The sequence below is a fragment of the Westerdykella ornata genome, assembly GCF_010094085.1.
Source record: "Westerdykella ornata strain CBS 379.55 unplaced genomic scaffold EI97scaffold_3, whole genome shotgun sequence".
NCBI classification, from domain to species: Eukaryota; Fungi; Ascomycota; class Dothideomycetes; order Pleosporales; family Sporormiaceae; genus Westerdykella; species Westerdykella ornata.
The window spans coordinates 1,353,117-1,373,170 of NW_022986853.1; the positions used below are offsets into that span (position 1 = coordinate 1,353,117).

At 51.6% G+C, this 20,054-nt stretch overlaps 7 protein-coding genes across 7 annotated transcripts; 4 read left to right on the forward strand and 3 right to left on the reverse strand.

Moving 5' to 3' along the window:
* Positions 1-3,999: 3,999 nt before the first annotated feature.
* On the forward strand, positions 4,000-5,817 carry EI97DRAFT_392727 (zf-DHHC-domain-containing protein). Its single transcript, XM_033796266.1, has 2 exons — positions 4,000-4,893; positions 4,943-5,817. Exons 1-2 carry the CDS (start codon positions 4,294-4,296, stop codon positions 5,435-5,437), a joined length of 1,095 nt encoding a protein of 364 aa, XP_033657194.1. The 5' UTR covers positions 4,000-4,293; the 3' UTR covers positions 5,438-5,817.
* A 77-nt stretch (positions 5,818-5,894) lies between these two features.
* On the reverse strand, positions 5,895-6,426 carry EI97DRAFT_412879 (uncharacterized protein; the record flags this gene model as incomplete). Its single annotated transcript, XM_033796774.1, has 2 exons — positions 6,074-6,426; positions 5,895-6,008 (listed from the first exon to the last, which is right to left on the reverse strand). The coding sequence occupies exons 1-2, from the start codon at positions 6,263-6,265 to the stop codon at positions 5,895-5,897; spliced, it is 306 nt and encodes a 101-aa protein (XP_033657195.1). The 5' UTR covers positions 6,266-6,426.
* Positions 6,427-10,420: 3,994 nt separating this feature from the next.
* Positions 10,421-12,114, forward strand: EI97DRAFT_492200 (short chain dehydrogenase/reductase; the record flags this gene model as incomplete). The annotated part of the gene is made up of 7 exons (XM_033802304.1): positions 10,421-10,452; positions 10,757-10,898; positions 11,075-11,161; positions 11,311-11,373; positions 11,429-11,536; positions 11,632-11,772; positions 11,859-12,114. The coding sequence occupies 7 exons, from the start codon at positions 10,421-10,423 to the stop codon at positions 12,027-12,029; spliced, it is 744 nt and encodes a 247-aa protein (XP_033657196.1). The 3' UTR covers positions 12,030-12,114.
* Positions 12,115-12,191: 77 nt separating this feature from the next.
* Positions 12,192-13,389, reverse strand: EI97DRAFT_370268 (malonyl-CoA-acyl carrier protein-like protein transacylase; the record flags this gene model as incomplete). The annotated part of the gene is made up of 2 exons (XM_033795223.1): positions 12,192-13,270; positions 13,335-13,389. The coding sequence occupies 2 exons, from the start codon at positions 13,387-13,389 to the stop codon at positions 12,192-12,194; spliced, it is 1,134 nt and encodes a 377-aa protein (XP_033657197.1).
* A 694-nt stretch (positions 13,390-14,083) lies between these two features.
* EI97DRAFT_499063 (uncharacterized protein) lies at positions 14,084-15,112 on the forward strand (the record flags this gene model as incomplete). The annotated part of the gene is made up of 3 exons (XM_033802583.1): positions 14,084-14,243; positions 14,299-14,761; positions 15,055-15,112. Exons 1-3 carry the CDS (start codon positions 14,159-14,161, stop codon positions 15,110-15,112), a joined length of 606 nt encoding a protein of 201 aa, XP_033657198.1. The 5' UTR covers positions 14,084-14,158.
* EI97DRAFT_392738 (ribosomal protein L17) lies at positions 15,066-16,230 on the reverse strand. The gene is made up of 2 exons (XM_033796267.1): positions 15,902-16,230; positions 15,066-15,849 (listed from the first exon to the last, which is right to left on the reverse strand). The coding sequence occupies exons 1-2, from the start codon at positions 16,115-16,117 to the stop codon at positions 15,448-15,450; spliced, it is 618 nt and encodes a 205-aa protein (XP_033657199.1). The 5' UTR covers positions 16,118-16,230; the 3' UTR covers positions 15,066-15,447.
* Positions 16,231-16,349: 119 nt separating this feature from the next.
* EI97DRAFT_430692 (uncharacterized protein) lies at positions 16,350-19,755 on the forward strand. Its single transcript, XM_033797752.1, has 4 exons — positions 16,350-16,483; positions 16,579-16,736; positions 16,786-17,726; positions 17,776-19,755. Exons 1-4 carry the CDS (start codon positions 16,465-16,467, stop codon positions 19,391-19,393), a joined length of 2,736 nt encoding a protein of 911 aa, XP_033657200.1. The 5' UTR covers positions 16,350-16,464; the 3' UTR covers positions 19,394-19,755.
* The last annotated feature ends 299 nt before the right edge of the window (positions 19,756-20,054 follow it).

The following is a 20,054-nucleotide window of genomic DNA, read 5'->3' on the forward strand; positions in this document are numbered from 1 at the left end:
GGTTAGAAAAACTTCTGAGGGCCCGATGAGCGCGGCCAATAGGGTTGCATTTTTGTGACCCATCGAGGTGTCAGGACCTCAACTAGCTGAAGGTGAAGCAGAATCATACGACCTGTGACTCCCTGAGAATTACAGAGTGATAGTCTAGGGCAGTGCTCTCTGACTTTGCGCAGGTGCACAAGCATTTAGCGCTGGAGGAGCAGCCACCACGTAGAGGATATGAAAATCCTCACCGTCATGGGCAAGCACGGCGTTAAAAGTAAGCTAATGTTGCAATCATTAACAGGTGGGCTTTACCGCATCTTTTCACGTCCGACTGAACACCAGGGCGTCGCAGTGATATAGCTGATGCTGTGATACCTAGGCCTGACAGCGCCTCCGTCCAGGTATAATAAGCCGTAAAGCACCGTGCTCTAGCGGCGTAAACTAGAGTGTGGCCAAGTGGAATGCTTGAATTAGGTAATCTAACTCAGAGAAGCAGTACAACGTGGTGTTCAGTCGGATGTGAGAGGGTGCAGTAAGCCTTGTTTTGTGAGACGGGAATTTCTTGACCAGGGGGAGCAACTACCCCTTTCCGAATGATTCCCAAGTCCCTCTCTCGTGGCACCCATCTCCATCTCATCTAAAATTACGTCATACAGCAGGGTAGAGAGAGCCTGCAAAAAACCCTGGGTTGGTGTTACACCAGTCTTCCTTTCCACTACACGGTTTTCACGAATTTGTATCAGAAGGGAGATTTGGCGAAGGAAAAGCATCGCCGATGTTCTTTTCCAAAGGTGATCTTGTTTCCCTGGGCACTAATCTGATACAGACATGATAGAGATACATCGAGTTGCGGAGTCAGAAGATGAACCTTTGGCAGCAGATTTTGAGCAGCGCGGACAACCTCACCGCTGTCGTCCTGATTCCTACAAGGTCATACCATAGCTGCATAAGGTGATAGTAAATCGCAGACATCAGATGACAAGAAAGTCTTGAAAGGAAACAGAGTTCTGAGTATCAATCACAAGCCGTGGTTACCCAGTCAGTAAAAGCAGCTCGAAGGTGATAGGGATGCCCATAATGTTCAAGGTCCATGAAAGAATGCTTTCAAATGAATAATTAGCACTGAGCACTCCATCTGTTTGATTTGCCTACCATTTGCGTGGTTTAGTGTGTCTCGTTGGGGCAGCGGCCGCACCTGATATGAGGGCACACCTGGCAAGAATCTTGCCAGTCTCCATACGGACCATCCCCGCAGACATGGCAGTACCAAGAAACTGTTTGAGGTCCGTCTAAGCATTGGCCTTCAATCTCAGCAGCTGGGAACCGCTCATAAGAATGACCTTGGCAGAGGTTTGTTATTGATGGGGCCTTGAGCAATCTGAACAGCCATTGCGTGTTGACAACGAGCTTGAATGTGGTGTGATCCATTGTTCTGCGCATGAGAGATACTGTGTCTGTAAAAGACGGCTGATATTCAAGGTGTATAGCTGCCGTGGTCGACAATAAGGAAAAGAAAAGCGTCCGATGGATTTGAAGGGAATGTTATAGGTAAGTATCGCCTTCGCCACGCAGGACTTTTAAAGTTGGATTCTGCTCAAGTGAAGATGCTCAAGGGAAGATGTAGCTTGAAACCGTTCCAAAGCACAGCCATGTGGTCTTTTATAGGACTTGGAAAGAGCGCCGTAAAGAGACAGACGTCACCACAATGGGCGGCTCACCACAAGGCATGAACACAGACCGCAGTATGAGCCAAGGTCACTTTAGGTCGCTTTCTGAGGCGAGAGAAGCCCAAACAACCCCGCCGAGGCAACACATCAACCCAGGGCGTTGTGAGAACAGCGCGGCGGAGTATAGGTAAAGCTTTGTTCAGTCTGTAGTCTGGGGAGAGAGGGCCAACATCACCGAAGGACGCGAAGCGCGATCATGGGGCCTTAGAATCCGCGGTGAGGTGTGGAATAATTGCTTTTTCGTCATCGGTCACAGTTGAAGATTTCGCTGTTATGACGGCTGAGACTGCAGTCGAGCGACGCCTGACGGAGCTTTGACCATTGAGACCGCAGAGATCGGTTAAGACCTCGCTACAGCAGAAACTAGTGGTCTGTCCAAACCATAGCGCGGATAGACCGACTGGATGACTGGATATAAGAGTGCTAACGATAAAGATGCAATGTTAGCGTGATGACAGCGATGTCGGAAGACGAGAGTGGCTGACGATGTAGTACCAACCCAATTGTAAATGATTGACGCTGGCCCTAACAAGTTGCCTTAATGCCTCTTCGCCTGTCGGAGGGCGCCATCCAACTTTTCACGGGTGAAGGAGCTCGAGGTGTCTTGGAGGAAGTTCGATGGACATGAATGGCAACGAAAAGTAAAATGATATAACGACAAGTAGGATTGATCCTTAGGTAATCACAAGATGCTAGCGTCCATTGTGTAAACTTACTTCGACGACATTGTCATCTGTTGATTCCCCATCTATCCGGGGCCCTGATGTCCGTACCAGACATTGTAACGGTCAGATAAGTCCCCAGTAGTTACTACTGAGATGAGGGTTTGACAGGAAGGACTTGCAAACTATAACCAAACGAAGGACCAAGCGTCAGTGTGCGTGAACACCGAGGTGCCCTTTGAGAAGCGAGACCTTCTCCCAGTCAGATAGAGCACGAGGCGTGACATGTTCACTCACGACAACGCGGGCATGAGCAGTCTTTCTTGCTTTCGCTCACGATGTAATCGGCCGAACTTGTCTTTCTCACCGGAGCTCATCGTCCTCTGGAAAACTTTGTTTGCAATCGGAAGTCCAGCCATGTATACGAGGCAGTCCAGTTTTGGTTCTCTGAATATTATCGAGGATCCTTCGAGGACCCTCAGGGCTTATTCCCCAAGGTCTTCAGGCCTGGTTTCGGGATTGCATGTTGACTCACTTTAGTGAAGCTATTGAAAGAAGACTCGATCCTAGGTTTTGTCAGGCCAGCCGATCATGGCAACACGGTAAGGAGGCATCAGTTGACCGGTCCTCGGTTTGCCGTCCACACCGGTCGAGGTCCCTCCGGCTTCGGGGACTGCTGACTGCGCAATGAACCTCAAAACCAAGCTCAGGGCGACCTTTTACAGCGCGATTGAGAGCTGGTCGTTATTTTGAGGCAGTGCGCGTGCAGTACCTTTGACGACGGTCAAGGAATCGTCCGATAAACCAGGCCGCACACTCATGATGAAGGCAGTGCCAAGATAAGTCGCAGATTGCGGTAGGGCGCCAAATGTTGACGATGTCGGTGAGGGACTGTCGTCGGGCAGCATCATTCAGCCTTGAGTCCGCCGATGAGAGCTGTCACTCGCCTTTGAGTCTCTAAGCCAGGAGGGCGGAGCAATTATATACCTTATGAAGACAGCCTTGAACATGACTTATTGTGTTGCATGTCTCAGCCACGGCATTAGGAAGCCATGAAGCCATTTGGCGCCATGCGAAGCAGTGCGGCCAAAGTAAGCCACGATAGTTCGACGGTGATACGGGGTGAAGGACGAGCAAGCCATTCATGATTGGTGTCATGGCGGCGGAAAAGGATCTCGGACGGGGTCTGGCCGTTCATTCCGGTCAAGGTGACGGGTAGGAAGAACAGGTAACGATGTCAAAGTGCCAAGTCCAGATGACAATAACCAATAGGAACTTCTCCGAGTAGGCCGTATGCATTAGTAAATTCTAGCAGACTGTTTGCCTACATTGGGATGACAAGGCTGAGATATTGCGATTTGGAAGAAAAAATCTTTGCCCTCAGTTCCCGAAGAATGATCCGTGGATATCCATCGAGGGCGCCATTCAATCTAGCGAGCTCCAAAGGCAACAACGTTGGCAAATGCGAGAGCAATCGATTGAGGGATTTGATATTGTTGACAACCCACAGGCTGAAGCTGGAAAGTCAGTTCAGGCGTCAGCAGCAGGCAACCAGGTGTACGTGGAATCGACGCTTATTTCTTTCATGCAGCTCATTATCGAAGGTATCAGCATAGAACAACAGCAGTGTATTATCATGGACAATCCTGTATCGGAGAGGTTTGACATTGGGGATTCCCAACTCTTTTGGATCTGGAATGAAGTTGAAGTAAGCTATCCGCGCTAGTCCCAGAAAGGCATGCACGTGGAAAGCTGGCTCGAGCGTCGCCTCGATTCGGGATTACGCGTGGCGAGGATCACAACTGCAACCTAATGGGCCACACGATTCCCATCTTCGCATCCAGACGGAACATCGCTTTGTGTGACCCCTTGCTATACGCTCTCCACGCGGCCGCGTCTGGCGCCGAACCGGCCTCGCCATGGCCATCTCAGAGGATGGAAAGAAGCGGCTGGATCGAAAAGTCAATCAGGTCAGCGCCGTTCTCCTCCCTCTTCTCGAAGTCGGCGGCATAGCCTACACTTCCTATGTCTTGGTATACCTAGTTTGTGTCCAATATCTTATGAAACCATCGCCCGGATTTGGACTTGAAGCACGAAACGCTACGGGCGTCACCCTCATCGTTATATATTGCGTTATCCTGCTTGGGTTCGCAGTGACTTTCCTACGCCTGCTTCAGGTTATATGGGTCGACCCAGGTCTGGTCTCGCGCGGCGATCCAGCGTCGGAAAAGAAAACGGCCCCGATGGATTACTTCGACCGCTTCGAAGCCTACATATGTGACCATGAGGGCTACCCGACGTGGTGCTGGGACTGTCATAATTGGAAACCGGACAGAGCACACCATTCATCTCAGTTGAACCGGTGCGTCAAAAGGATGGACCACTTCTGCCCGTATGCTGGAGGCATGATTGCCGAGAGATCGCACAAATTCTTTGTACAGTTTTGTTTTTATGGATTCCTGTATACGGGTTATGTCTTAATTGTCATGGCCGTCTTTCTCGCAGAACGGGCGGAGAAGGTGAGTCTAACTCTTATACAAGGGTTTTCAATGTACTAAAGTTTTATAGCTTGATTCCACGCCTGGCACCTGGGTCGCAGCAACTGCTCTTGGAGGTATCTTCTTCCTTTTCGCATTTGGCATGTTTTGCACCACATGTTACAATATGGCCCTTAACTACACAACCATCGAGGCTTTACAGAGGGACGGCACCTATAACATTGCCGTGTTAAAAACTGCAGCCCCTTCTGCTACCATCGCATCCGCAGGCAAGGCCAACATCGTGTACGAGTTTGAGCGGCCGCCCTTGCGCTCCTATGTCGTTCTCGAGACAGAGCGTGGCCAAAACCCTTGGGACAGGGGAGCACTGCGAAATGTGAAAGACATCATGGGAGAGAGCGTATGGCACTGGTTCTCGTGGAAAATGAGCCCCTGCACTGCACATAATGATCCAAGAGGGGAGTACATTTGGGGTCCTGCAGTATCCAGGCTGATAGAAGAGCATGGCGCTGCCTCCGCAAGAAGAAGGAGAAGACGGGGCTCTAGACGTTCGTCGGAAGCATGAAGATACTTTCACGTCGTTGATTATTTATATCACTTGATTTTGGCATAGCGGTGGCGTGCTCAGCGTTTGGGTATTTGAATGATTATTTGCACAGCTTTTTTGCGGTCCCGTGGCTATCAAGGTGTATAAGGGGGCTACTTTGTTTTAATCAAACACTCAGGGACGTTGCGTTCGTTACAGGGAGATACATGTTCCAAATGATAGGTATCGACCTACCTACATGGACCGAAAATCGAATGTTTTGCGAACCATCCGCGAGTGGGGAGTGCTATCGTTCCTGCCGACATCAATCATCAGTAGACCAATCTTTATCACAGTAATCGTACTCTTCGACACCATAGTACAGTATGTATACGACAACAGAACATGGCGCAGACCATATAAAAGCGACCGTGCTCCTACCCAGATTCAAGCTCAAACAAAGCCACGGCAAACACATCCTCCTAAAGAACGCGCATCAATAATTCCCACTTGCAGTCGCTGGGTTCCCAGCGCTGTTTCCATTATTCTTACCCAGTATCCCACTCCGCCCTAGATGTCGACGTCTCGCATTGATGAACCAGTTCGAAATCTATACAAACGAGTATGTCAATTTTCCATCCAACAAGGTTCAGAAATACAATCATGCTAACTCACTTGCTGCAACGTCAACCCCGTCTCCCTCTCAAATATCTTCTTCTGATCCTCAGTCGGATATGGTGTGTCCTTATTCTCCTCCAGCCACTTCTTCAACATCTCAGTTGCGTCCTTGGGCAGGTTGCCCCGTTTTCTGGAGGTCTGCAGTGGCGCTTGGTAATAGTGATAGTAGGAGCGCTGGAGCTCGAGCATCTCTTGTACGGTGGCTGGTGGGATACGCGGATCGTGAGGGTTGGGAAAGCCGTGGTCGGACGGATACTGAGGAACTACCTGATCTCCAGGAGAAGCGTACACAGAAGGCCCAGCATAGTGTTGGGGATATTGTGTCGCGTCATGTGGGTAATGGGCAGAGGCTCCGGAGAGCGGAACCCGTGGATAATCGGCAGAAGCGTTCGAGCGGCGCGATACTAATTCTGGAGGAGGCCCCGGCATTGGTTGACATGGAGTCTGATCAGATCCTGGATGCCGCAGGTAGTGTGGATGGCTCGAAGTCGGGGTCATGGAAGATCGGTGGTGGCACTGCAGCCCAGAGCGCTCCACTGGGTACGAGGAACACCCACCGTGTAAATGTTCGTGGCGATCTAGTGTTTGAGGATGCGAGCGAGATGCAGAATCATACGGGTTTCGAATCCGAGGCAAATAACTCTCACTCCTTGGCTGGTCAGGTTCGAAGTTTGAAACTCTTGAATCTACCAAGGTCGACGGAGAAACAAGGATAGGTGATGCCGGGGGAGATCGTGGACGGTGATTGTGGGAATTCGGTGCATGCTGCGTGGGTCCCAGAACGGTGTGCCTCCAGTCGGCGGAAGAACGTTCGCTGGGTGGAGTACGGAATAGACCATTATCATATCTACTATTCTCCCCATGCACTTTTCTGTCCCTCTGACGTTTTTCGTGCGGATACTCGGAATCAGCAGGTGTACGGGATGGAGTATCTGGTGGTGATGGATGGCCCACATTACGGGCCAACTGCTAGTCGTTAGCGAACACACGACGGGCCTTTCGTTCTGAGATTATGACTCGCCTGTCTAGACTCATCCTCCAGCGGATGATATCGTTGCGGCACACCCGGACGTGGGTTGGCCCATTGCGGAAGTTCTTGTCGCTGGAAGTGGTTCGTTTAGCATATTCCTGAGAATACACGCAGTCAAGAAGTGTGCAATAAAAATATTGACCTCGTACTAAATAACTGGAAGAGCAAACAGGTACAAAAGGTATAGAACCAGCTAAAGAGCCGCCTAAGAAGCGGAGTTTTGGCCTTGACTTACACATTTGTTGTAATGGTTATGACAAGACCTGCGACCTCCACCCTGACAATGCGGTGCGTGCTTGTTGCGTGGACTTCGACTAGTTTCCAGAGTGAGTTGCTGCATTCTTCAAGGAGCCTGTGCAGAGTCGATTTAGTCTGTGCTGTCTTTATGATATCGAGATACAAACCGTGATGGATTGGTTCTTGGGCACTAAATATACAACTTAGAGGAAAGAGCCGCAGTTGAAGCCTGAATTTTCGTTGGAAGCCCGGGAAGCGGGATGTTGCAAAGCGTACGTGAAGCCGAGGAGACAAGAAGGGTGAGCAGGCGGTGTTATAGGCGCGAATTACGCCAGTGATGGTAGCCTGTGGCGCCCCGAAGACTTGGTGATATGGTGTTCTTGGAGCCGTGCAGATCCTGTGTATCCGAAGGGTACCTGGCCTTCACAGGTTAGCCCTTCGGAATGGATGTCGTTCAAGGCTGATCCCATTGGGCAAGGGACTGATATGACAAGTAAGTTGGAGATATATGTGACTTGCTGATAGGTGTACGTCGAAGGCCTCCGACCCCCGCCCCTGCCACGCCCAACAGCCACGACCAGCATGTCTTCTGCGTCATTTACAGGTTGATCAGCCAGATTCTTTTTTCTCCGACATTGTACAAAGCCTGCTGCCAAAGTGGATGCATTCTCTAAGATCCGGGTCTGTAACGAAACCTATGTCAGACCAATGGTCGGGTAACGCGACGCCCATCAGCCGGCTTTCACCTTCGTCAGGTTGGCAAGGGGTAGCCGGACTGTGGCACGATGGCGTCTTCGACTGTCAACGTCTCTGCGGGTCATTGTGGCTTTTTCCTTTATATCGAGCATAAACCGAAATGGGAAATGCGCCCTCCACTAAGGGTTTGATGTCCGCTGCCTCAGGGGACAAGCCGCACCGGACAGCTCGTCTATGCTTCATCAACTGACCTGAAAGCATCGAATCCTAAAGGGACCAGGAAAGGGTCGTACGCAGCATCCATCAGGGCCATAGAATGTAAAATCATGGAACAACGAACCAGCAGGTGCACCGTTGTATGGATTACAATGGCCGCACGACCGCTGGTATGTAGGTTATCTGTCCATGATTGTCGAATTAGGTTCTCATGTATGTGAAGCATAGTGGTGCGGCCTGTAACAATCACATCAAGGAAAAATACCTCCAGAACTACTGCCGGATTGGAGGAAGAGGGACAATTCCGGTGCGCTTTAATCCTGCAGATGCATGTTGATTTGAGTGCCAGCTGCAGCCAGACGGACTCAAAAAGAAAAAAGAAACTACGCACTCCGCAGAAACGCTTCAACTGTATAAGGCGCACATGTCTTGATTAGGGTCTTGAAAACCCGTAACCGGCGTCCTGGGTATGTGCTGCGGAATACTGAACCGGGCTTCTGGTTGAGCAGGGGACCGCTGTACGGAATGAGCGCCGGTTGCTTGCAGGACTTGATGAGGCACTGAACATTTGGTGGTGTGAGAAAGAGAATCGAGAAGGTGAGAGTGTGTCTCGGGATGACTTCGACGTTTGTACCACCTCGGGCTCGGAAGCAGAGTAAAATGCCTCTAGGGCTCGAGACGGGCCGGACATCGCGGGCCAGTAGCAAGTCGGCGAGCTGGAGCACATATGGACTCGAAGTTGCATAAGCCGAATCTCTTTACCCCTAGTTCGCTGGTGTGGTTATTGGTCGTACATTGGAGCTAGACGTCAGCGACGGGCACCACGTAAGTCACGAGCACGAGATCCCGACATTGAAAGGCAGCTTCTCTGTCCGCCTCTACTGTGGCGAGTTGCTGGGTATTGATCGGGCGATAGAAAAGACAGAGGAGTGGAATTGGGAGAAGGAGATGATACAACATACCCTGCGTTGCCTGTAGTACGCTACTACATATATGGCTAGCTTTGAAGTTTGTCTCGACCTCCATCCATCAGCCTCCCAACACTTCACCACTGCCACAGTCACAGGGGGTTGACCCGCAGCTCATCGCTCGATATGGCGATCTCGCCGCCGCCACCCTTCTTGCCGTATCGAAAGCTGCAACTCATCTGCCACTCATCACCTTGCATATGCTCCCTCTAGATCTGCCGAAGTCCTCCTTTGGCGGCCCTGCTCCGAGCCGTCGAGGGCGCCATGCTGTCTCCGCTCCCAACTGAACCCTACTGTCCTCTGGCGCTGTCCCCGCGCCAGTCTGCTCGAATCCGAGAGCCTGGTCCCGATGTGGACCAAACTGATGGATCTTTCATTATCGCGATTTCGCGAGCTTGGACACTTCGGCGTTCTCGAGCTGCAATGCAACCGCGAGGAGCACAACGCCACATGGTTGTACGACATCGTTCGGGCAGGTGACAGTCTGCAATGGTGCCGTCTTCTCTCTCATGGTTGATGCGAAGGCCGATTGCCTTCTTCGCCCTCATCTCGCAGGAGCTGTCAGTCATTATGGCGTCGAACCTTCCGGCGCCTCTATTTTCATGGCATCACTCGATTCGTCAGAGTTAGCTATCCTTTACAGTGACTCACCGCCTGGCGATCGCCCCCACCTGGCGATCGCTGAACACCAAATGTTCGACATTTTTACACGACGACCACCACCGCAATATATATGCTATGGATGCCGCATTGGAGTTGTTGAAGTCGCTGAAGCCTGAAGAAAAGCCTAATTACGTGCAGGTCACCAAAAAGTATGGTGTTAATCGAAATACGCTGTCACGCCATCACCGCGGGGTGCAGGGCACCCGCACGGAAAAAGTCGAAAACAGTCGCCTCCTTAATGATACCCAGGAATCTACGCTTGTAGAATATATAGATGGCCTTTGTGCAAGAGGCCTGCCTCCTACAAGGCAGATGATATGAAACTTCGCAACAGAAATAGCAGAAAAAGAGCCTGGCAAAAACTGGGTTGATCACTTTATCGACCGGCATCAGATTGACCTAGTTTCACGATGGACATCTGGTCTGGATGCCCTACGCAAACGCGCTGATTCTACCTTCAAATACAGCCTATATTTTAAGCTTTTAGAGGACAAGATTGCCCAATATGCAATCGAGCCTCGAAATACATACAATATGGATGAGAAAGGCTTCCTAATTGGGGTGCTGTCAAAGATGAAGCGTATCTTCTCCCGACGTCTATATGACCAAGGAGGAATGAAGCAGATGCTCCAGGATGGCAATCGTGAATGGATTACGACAATTGCATGTATATATGCTGATGGCAGTCATCTTATGCCAGCTCTGATCTATCAGGCTACCAGCGGCAAGATCCAAGACTCATGGCTACAAGATTTTGATCCAACGGAGCATCGAGTCTTCTTCTCCTCGACATAAAAAAAAAATTCTCTCTCCTCTCCTTCCTCACCTTATCCCCCGTAACCTTAACACTGATACTGAAGTCCCACGCAGCGGCCTCGGCGAAGTCATCGCCCTCTCCTTCGCCTCCGAAGGCGCCAACGTAGCGATCAACTACTTCAACCGCATCGAGCCGGCGGAGAAGGTGGCTGCCAAGTGTGCGGAGAAGGGGGTCAAGGCTGTAACTGTCAGGGCTGTGAGTATTACTGTTTTTCTCCGTTGATATGAGGAGATACGTCTGGGGTTGGAGGGACTAACAGGATCTTATGGGAACGAGGGGGTCTGTTAGACTATAACGAGTGTGCTTGGCACCTGCAGAAAAGACTCAAAGGGGAGAAGTAATTCGGCAGGCAGGAACGCTGATGAAAACAGGATATGTGCTCCACCGCCGAGGCAAAACGCAGCATCGAGGAGACGATTGAGAAGCTAGGTGGTTTGGATATTGTGATCGCGAATGCGGTAGGTGGCATCCGTTATTCGATTGTTCCTCCCCATCTTGAATACATGTTTCACCCTCCAAACACTCTCTCCTTCTATCTGCCTTTCTTCCTTTCTCTCATACTGGCTCTGTCTTGCCTGGTAATGAACCCCAACTGACCAACTCACAGGGCTGGACACGCTTCTCCAACTTCGCCGACCTCGACGCTTTGGATGAACCAGAGTGGGATAGGGTAAGTGTGCTCTTGTCCTAATCCTTCCATTCCGAACATGCACTAACGCCCGCAGTGTTGGGCTGCCAATGTAAAAGTCCCTCACGCCCTGCTCAAAGCGGCGAAGCCTACTTTCGAAGCCAACCCCGAGGGTGGTGTGTTGATTACCACGGGTTCGATAGCGGTGAGTTACCCTTATAGAAGCCTTTGGCACTAAAAATCCATATGTTTCCGGTGCCGATCGAAAAGGGCGTGTGAACAGAGACTGACACGCCAAAGGGCAATTCGCAAGGCGGCTCCTCCATGGCATATGCCGTGACAAAAGCTGCGCAGATACAGCTGATCAAATGCCTTGCTACCACCCAAGGTCCCAAAATCCGCATCAATACCGTGCTGCCGGGGTTCTTGAGGACAGAGTGGGTGGGTGCGCCATAATCTCCTATCATTCACAATGCTCCGCCTCTTACGTCTTTCATGAGTTAATCTCGGAGACTGATGACTGGTAGGGCCTCCGATACCCACAAGAAACCATCGACTTTGTCATTGACAAGGCGGCGTTGAAGCATGAGACGTATCTCCAGGATTGCGCGGATGCGTTCATCATGCTGGCTAAGAATACCAGTATGACGGGTATGAAAGTCCAGGTTGATGCTGGATTAAATATCCAGGGGAATTGACGTCCTTTGGTGTGTATGATCCAGTTTTATGGGCTTTCGGATTCTCCCGAACATCATTTAGGATGCAATATGATGCTCCTCGTTTCGGCGATTCGTGTGCTGTGTGTCATGGTCCAAGTGTTCCAAAAAATGACATGTTTAGTGGACGACCCACAGCTCTGCTCACTCCTCCTCTTCCTGCTCAGCCGCATTCTCGGTCTCATCAAGCGCCTGCACCACCTCTTCCATCTCTTTTGGGCTTGTAATCCCCCACACCCCACCTCCTTTGACCTGCCCCTTCATTCCCACCTCCTTGCCCACAAGGTTCCTGCCAACCTTACCCGGCCCGATGCCCACATATCTTTTGACCTTCTCGTCCTCGTGCAGATATTTGACTGATTTCCACCACTGCACCGTCTCAACGCAGCCTCGAGCAACCAAATCCTTCAGCTGGTCTTTAGTCTGAAACGGCCGTCCTGTGACGTTTGACACGCAAGGGATGATACCCGGCCAAGTAACGATATCCTCTCTTGCCGGATCATACAAGATCCTCCTCATCGTCTCCTGCGCCGGCTTCATCAGAGGGCTGTGAAACGGCGCATCGCTCTTCAACCGCACATGCCGCGGATCATGGCCGCCAAACTGCCTCAGATTGATCAGGAGCATCTGTATGCGCTCAATACTCCCGCTCAGCACAATCTGGTTCTTGCTGTTGATGTTCGCAATGTGCACCTGCTGCACAGCGGGTATATCCTTTGCGCTATCGACCTTACTTCCCAACGTGCTCAGCTCGAGGAATTCGTGTATACCCGCGACGAGCGAGGCCATGTGCGCTTCGGACTCGCAGACCAAAGCCACCATGCCGAATTCCCCACCGCCAGACTCCTCGATCGCGGCCTTCGTGCATTGAGTCATGGCAATGGCGCGTTTCCTCACCATCTTCAACGCATCCTGGAACGTGATGTACCCGCCCGCGACCAGTGCGGCGAACTCTCCCAGCGAATGCCCCAGCGTGATATCGACGCGGGAGGCGGTGTCGAAGCCGAATTCCTTCTCCATGACGCGCAGGATGAGGATCGACGTGGCCATGATGGCAGGCTGGGCGTTCTCGGTCTGGGTCAATTCGGCGTTGGTGCCGCTCTCGATGATGCGGGTGAGGGGGAATTGGAGGGCGTGGTCGATCTCTTCGAGGATGGGTTTGGCGGTGCGTGGGAAGGCTGTCAGCCAGGGAGTCGCCATGCCGACTCTTTGAACGCCTTGGCCTGGTCATCGTTAGGCTCGGGTTTGGGATGGTGGAGGTGAGAATGCAAGTGCGGAGACGCATACCTGGGAAAAACAACGCTGTCTTTGGCCTCTTGCCTTGCAATGGCGTGCTGCTCATACATGGTCGTTGTATACCACTCCTCACCGGCCATCCGCATCCCCCGCATTGCGCGCCGAATGTCGAAGAGCGCCAGGACGGGACGAGCCGTCTGACGGATGCCACAGCGCAGTTGGACATTGGAGTATGGAGCGTCATACAAGTATTGGGGACATGGTGACTCTTATTATTGCGCGCTTTGCGTGACGGATTTACGGAGGAGGAACAGGTGGGGACTCCTGTGGATGACTGCAGTTGAGAGGGAGCTTAGCTCGAGCTTGGGCCAATCTGATTCACCGAGGTTCTGGGCGTGTCTTTCCGATCACTACCTTTGCGCAGTAGACGAATATTGATTGTGAAAAGGAACTGCTTCAATAATGTCTCTTTGGACTAGAATTGGTACTTGTCTTTGAATGACTGTGCTAATAAATTTCCAAGGTCCGGTTTGAGTGTGGTGGGCTAGTCCATCAGGTAAATATTGTGTCCGACACTTGACTAGGTATCGAGTACAAATAACTCTTCCAGTCAATTAGGATGATCGTGAGTATACGCGACGGCAGGGACACGATTGAAGAAGCGATATAAAGCCAGGATAACAATCGGTTCCGTGGAGTCTCTGCTTGCGATATGTGTCCAAAATGGACTCGTGCAAGCCACGCCAAGAATAGCTCTTGGCGTGAGAGATCACCTGTCTCGAAGCTCAACTGAAGTGCATCCTCACAGGAATGAAAGTATGCTTGCAAGATAAAAAGCCTACTTTAGTATCGCACTCAAGGAAAAACCTACAATAATGGCAACAGCACGCCTCCGACGAACATTTCACTACCCCGACTCGGAGGACGACGAAGCCGTAGAAGAGGGAATGGATGAGCGAGGTAACTGACATTCAACACTCCTCAAGCTTTTTCTCGCCAACTGAAAGGCCCTTAGACCAGGAGGATCTTATAGCCAAACTTTCCAGCCGAGATACCACCTCAACCACCCTCTACACCCACCTCCTCCTTATCCTTCCCTTGGCCCCTCTACTTTTCTACCTCCCACGTCTATTCCATTTCTCCACCGTAATATCGAGTATTCTCGCCATCGGGAGTCTGTTAAGTTCGGCGTATACTCTGTACTTTCTCCCTCTCCCACCCGTCAGCTCTTCCACAGCCTCCGTGTCCGACAAGAGCCGAAAAGGGAAATCCATATCCCGTGACCCAACCACTGGGGCCAGATCTGCCTCTTCATGGACTTCCCCGGAGTCGCGGCCTGTGCCTTATTTATCCACCGATACAGTGGAGCTGTTGAGGAAATACATCATCCCGCTAAACGCAAGCATCTGCGCCGTCCTTGCGCTTGTGGAACTCCTCTCAGGCCGGACATGGAGCGAAGGGATGATGATAGGTGGAGGGTATGTTCCGGGGTTCGTGTTAGCGTTTATTCTCTGGGCGAGGAGGGAGTTGCGGGTTGTAGACTTGGGCGAGTTGGAGAGGATGAGGTATCGGACGAGCAATCGATGAAGAATCAAGTATATTTCTGCGTGACCGTTCACGAGTTGTTTCCCGATCATGTGTGATGGTTGCAGGAACCAGACAAAGTTTTGGATGGTTCAGTGAAGCCTGCTGCCCCGTTCATGATAAGCAATTAGGTGGCAGCAGGATGTGGTCTGTCGTTCCAGATAATGGTACTAACTCCTTTGGGCAGCATAATAGACTCTCGCAAGAAGGTCTCGACTATTCTACGTGATGCTTCGCAAGAGTAACGTAGTTCATAGTATTGCGGCATGCGCTACAGAATAGAGTGACTGGTTTCGGAGCCAGCTTTGTAACAAGAAACCGTTCATTCTCATTCTAAGGCCGACTGCTTCCTGGCTGGTATGGAAGATTATGACGTAGAACGGCTTCTCGAGGACTGAAACCATACCCATCTACTGAACAGTTCTCGTCAGTCGATTGGTGATGCGGGACATCCCGATGGATCCAGCACTAATATTGAGCAGAATAACCGTCCATCATTGTTTCCACGACGCGCCCAAACATTTCAAGCCTTCTTTGCTCTTTATTATACAAGTGGTGTACAGCAGTGTACCAATGACAATCATGATGTGGCAGGTGGATATCGCCTTGACCTATCAGTGGACATTGTAGGATAGACCTTCCTCTTCTCCGGTATATCACCAATATATTCGTCCTTCGTAACCCGCATCTCTTCTACTGCTTTGCGCAGCTCTTCCATGCCGTTCTCTCTGAACTGCGTCACCTTTTTTACGTTCTTGGCCGTGATTTCGTTCATCTTCTTCTCCTCTGGTAATGAAGCTAGCGTTTTCGCCGTCATCGCAAACCGCATATCCTTGGGTCCGTCCACCATTTCGAGGATGGCAGACGGCGCTTGATCCTCCTTTATTGGTTCGATTCGGAGCACCCGAGTGTATCCACCCGGACGATTCGCATACCGCGCGCCGAACTTCTCGAAAACTTTGGGTACCAACTGATCCGGGGTCTGTACACGCATGGGTTAGCTGTCGTACAGTCCAAAGACCGACCCTTCATACATAGAGAATCTGATGTGCTCTCCGTCTCGAAGCGTCTGTGTTCTTCTTTGCGAGAGTCACAACCTTCTCCGCCAGTCTTTGCGCCTCCTTTGCCTTATGCCATGTTGTTTGTATCGATTCGAACTTGAAGAGAGATGTGACGAGATTGCGGAGGAGGGCTTCGCGATGCGACGACTTTCGGCTCAAGTGCCGATACTTCATATGCCCTCGAGGCATTGTGCAGGGCTTCGGATACCGGTATTATAGGGAACTGAGTCTCACCGGCCTTCCTGCGGAAGTGGAGCCCTCCTCGATGTTCAATGGAGGTCAGTCCGAAAAAGCGCGGTCTGACGGAAAAGGGTTGTTCCGAATACCAAGGCCCATGCAAGCACTTACAAAAAGAGGGCGTCACGCCAAGCGATGCACGTGCTCTGTTTTCGCGAAAGCGCGTTCGACGCGTCCACTGTCCCCGCCCGGTCTTAAATAGAGCAACCTTGTTTTCGTGTGTCCCACTTACTCTTCACCTACCACCTTCTTCACGCTTGATACCCAAAAGTGTAATACGTGTTCAGTTATCCGACAATATGTTCGTTTTCAAGCGTGGTAAGTAAACGATAACACACTTTCCATTCGATTTTCCACTTCGACGCCGGCCCTAGTTCATCGCTCTGAGCATGGTGCTAATGATTCTGTGCTAGATGGGCGCAAAGAACGCGTGCAGTTCGACAAGATCACAGCTCGAGTGTCCCGTCTGTGCTACGGGCTGGATCCGGACCATGTGGATCCCGCTGCCATCACAATGAAGGTCATTTCTGGCGTGTATCAGGGCGTGACAACCGTCGAGCTGGACAACTTGGTAGGTCTTACGCGTTTCTTGCAATCAATCAAGCACTGACTCCGAGAAGGCTGCCGAGACAGCTGCATACATGACCGTCACACATCCCGATTACGCCATTCTTGCGGCCCGTATCGCCGTGTCGAATCTTCACAAGCAGACCAAAAAGCAGTGGTCAGCCGTTGTGGCGGACCTTTACAACTACATAAATCCAAAGAACGGAAAGCATCAGCCCATGGTCTCTAAGTCAGTATACGACATCGTCCAGAAGCATGCTGATGAGCTCAACTCCGCCATCGTGTACGACCGCGATTTCAACTACCAGTTCTTTGGCTTCAAAACCCTCGAGCGCTCATATCTACTCCGGATAAACGGGAAGGTTGCTGAACGTCCACAGCACATGTTGATGCGTGTGGCTGTCGGCATCCACGGTGAGGACATTGAGAAGGCGATTGAGACGTACAACTACATGTCCAACAAGTACTTCACACATGCGTCACCCACCCTCTTCAACGCGGGGACGCCGTCGCCGCAGATGTCATCCTGCTTCCTCATCGACATGAAGGAAGACAGCATTGAGGGTATCTACGACACGCTGAAGACGTGTGCCCTCATTTCCAAGACCGCTGGCGGCATTGGTCTGAACGTTCATCGCATCCGTGCGACTGGCTCATACATCGGAGGCACCAACGGCACATCAAATGGACTTATCCCTATGCTTCGTGTGTTCAACAACACTGCCCGTTATGTGGATCAGGGAGGGAACAAGCGGCCGGGTGCATTTGCCATCTATATTGAGCCCTGGCACGCTGATGTTTTCGGCTTTCTTGACCTGCGCAAGAACCATGGTAAGGAAGAAGTCCGTGCTCGAGATCTCTTCTATGCCTTGTGGATTCCCGATCTCTTCATGAGACGTGTGCAAGAGAACGGCGAGTGGACGCTCTTCTGTCCCAATGAGGCCCCTGGTCTTGCTGATGTGTACGGTGAGGAGTTTGAGGAGTTGTACCATCGGTAAGTCTATCCTGTGTAGTATGCATGTAGACTTGGCTAACGATCACAGGTACGAAGCCGAGGGCCGTGGTCGTGAGACTGTGCGTGCTCAGAAGCTTTGGTATGCCATTCTTGAGGCCCAGACCGAGACTGGTAACCCCTACATGCTCTACAAGGATGCTTGCAATCGCAAGAGCAACCAGAAGAACCTGGGCACTATCCGCAGCTCCAACTTGTGCACGGAGATTATCGAGTACACGGCCCCTGATGAGGTGGCCGTCTGCAACCTTGCGTCACTCGCACTTCCTGCTTTCGTGGACTTCAACCGCAACGCCTATGACTTCCAGAAGCTTCATGAAGTCACTCAGGTGGTCACTCGCAACCTCAACAAGATCATCGAAGTCAACCATTACCCTGTGGAGGAGGCCCGCCGCAGCAACTTCAGGCACAGGCCGGTTGGTCTTGGAGTTCAGGGTCTTGCCGACACGTTCCTTGCCCTGCGCATGCCTTTCGACTCGCCTGAAGCCAAGCAGCTGAACATACAGATTTTCGAGACCATCTACCATGCCGCTCTCACTGCTTCGTGCGATCTCGCCAAAGAGCTCGGTCCTTATGAAACGTATGAAGGCTCTCCTGTCTCCCAGGGCATCCTCCAATACGACATGTGGAACCGGACTCCCACTGATCTTTGGGACTGGACTTCTCTCAAGGAGAAGATTGCCCAGCACGGTGTTCGCAACTCTCTCCTGGTTGCACCTATGCCTACGGCTTCCACCTCTCAAATCCTTGGTTACAACGAGTGCTTCGAGCCCTACACCTCCAACATCTACTCGCGCCGCGTCTTGGCCGGTGAGTTCCAGGTCGTCAACCCCTGGCTGCTCAAGGACCTCGTCGACATGGGTCTGTGGTCTGACAACATGAAGAACCGCATCATCGCTGAGGGCGGTTCCATTCAGCGCATCCCTAACATTCCCGACGAGATCAAAGCGCTGTACAAGACAGTTTGGGAAATCTCCCAACGCACCATCGTCGAGATGGCTGCCGACCGTGGTGCCTTCATCGACCAGTCCCAATCCCTCAACATCCACATGAAGGAGCCTACCATGGGTAAGATCACCTCGATGCACTTCGCCGGCTGGAAACTGGGCCTCAAGACTGGCATGTACTATCTCCGTACCATGGCCGCCAGCGCCCCCATCCAGTTCACCGTCGACCAGGAAGCCCTCAAGGTTGCCGATACGACCGTCGCTCGCACGCTGGCACCTAGGAAGCGCCCCGTGCAAAGCGCCGGTTACTCGAGCTCTGCAGCCGCGGTCCCTCGCCCCATGTACATGTCCAAGACTCCCAACGGCACCGGCAACCCGACGCCTTCTGCTACAGCTGGCGTTCCCACTCCGGCTGCTACTCCACCCCCAAACTCGGAGAATAAGCGCCTGTCAGCGACGAAAGAGAGCGCACTCGCGTCTAAGCCTTTCAAGGCCGACGTCGAAGAGGGTGATAGCCCTAAGCTTATTTCGTCGGAGCCGCAGGGGACACCGATCGATGACCAGGAGCTGCCCGAGGCTGCTGTGAAGCAGGAAGAAGATAAAGAGGATGAGAGCAAGGCTAGGGATGGGGATATCTATGCTGATGCGGTGTTGGCGTGCTCGATAGAGAATAAGGAGGCTTGCCTCATGTGCAGTGGTTAGATGGGTAGGTCTTGGGCTGTGAGAGGGGAGGGAGTGTAGATGAGATGGGCAGGCGACTGCTTGTACTTTGTGTATACGTTTCTGCTTCCAAGGCGTATGGGGATGGCGTTGGTGGTGTGTTTCCTTTTCGGATGGTATGATGCGGAGGAATGGGTTATGAAGGTCACTTTAGGTATTACGCGGTTTGGACTTGTGTCGCTCGTTTGAGCAGAATAATGTTATGCTCTAAGTTTCATTGGCTTGATCTCTTTGCGATACATGCACAGTTTTGTACTCATTTTCAAATGTACTATTTTTCGAGCCTTGCAGAAGTCCGCTTTGGGGACTTCGAACACTTCAGTCGTAGCAATTATATTCCGCACTCCAGAACACCCCCTCTATACACGCAACCCTAAAGCCCGTAACGTCTGCACAGCTTCACACCAACTCATAACCCCACACCCGTCCATTACCGTCATTCCAGCACACGGCCTACCTACAAAGATGACATTTATAAGTCCGAAGAAGCGGAAGCTCCCCTCATCTTCTGTAGGTACAATAGTACGGGCAACGTTTTCGCCTTTGAAATCGTTGTCTTGAACGACAAGGCATCATTCTTCTTGCATCCTACTCTAGTCGTTCATTCCTAGAATTCACAGACGCTTCCGGGCTGCCCCATCAG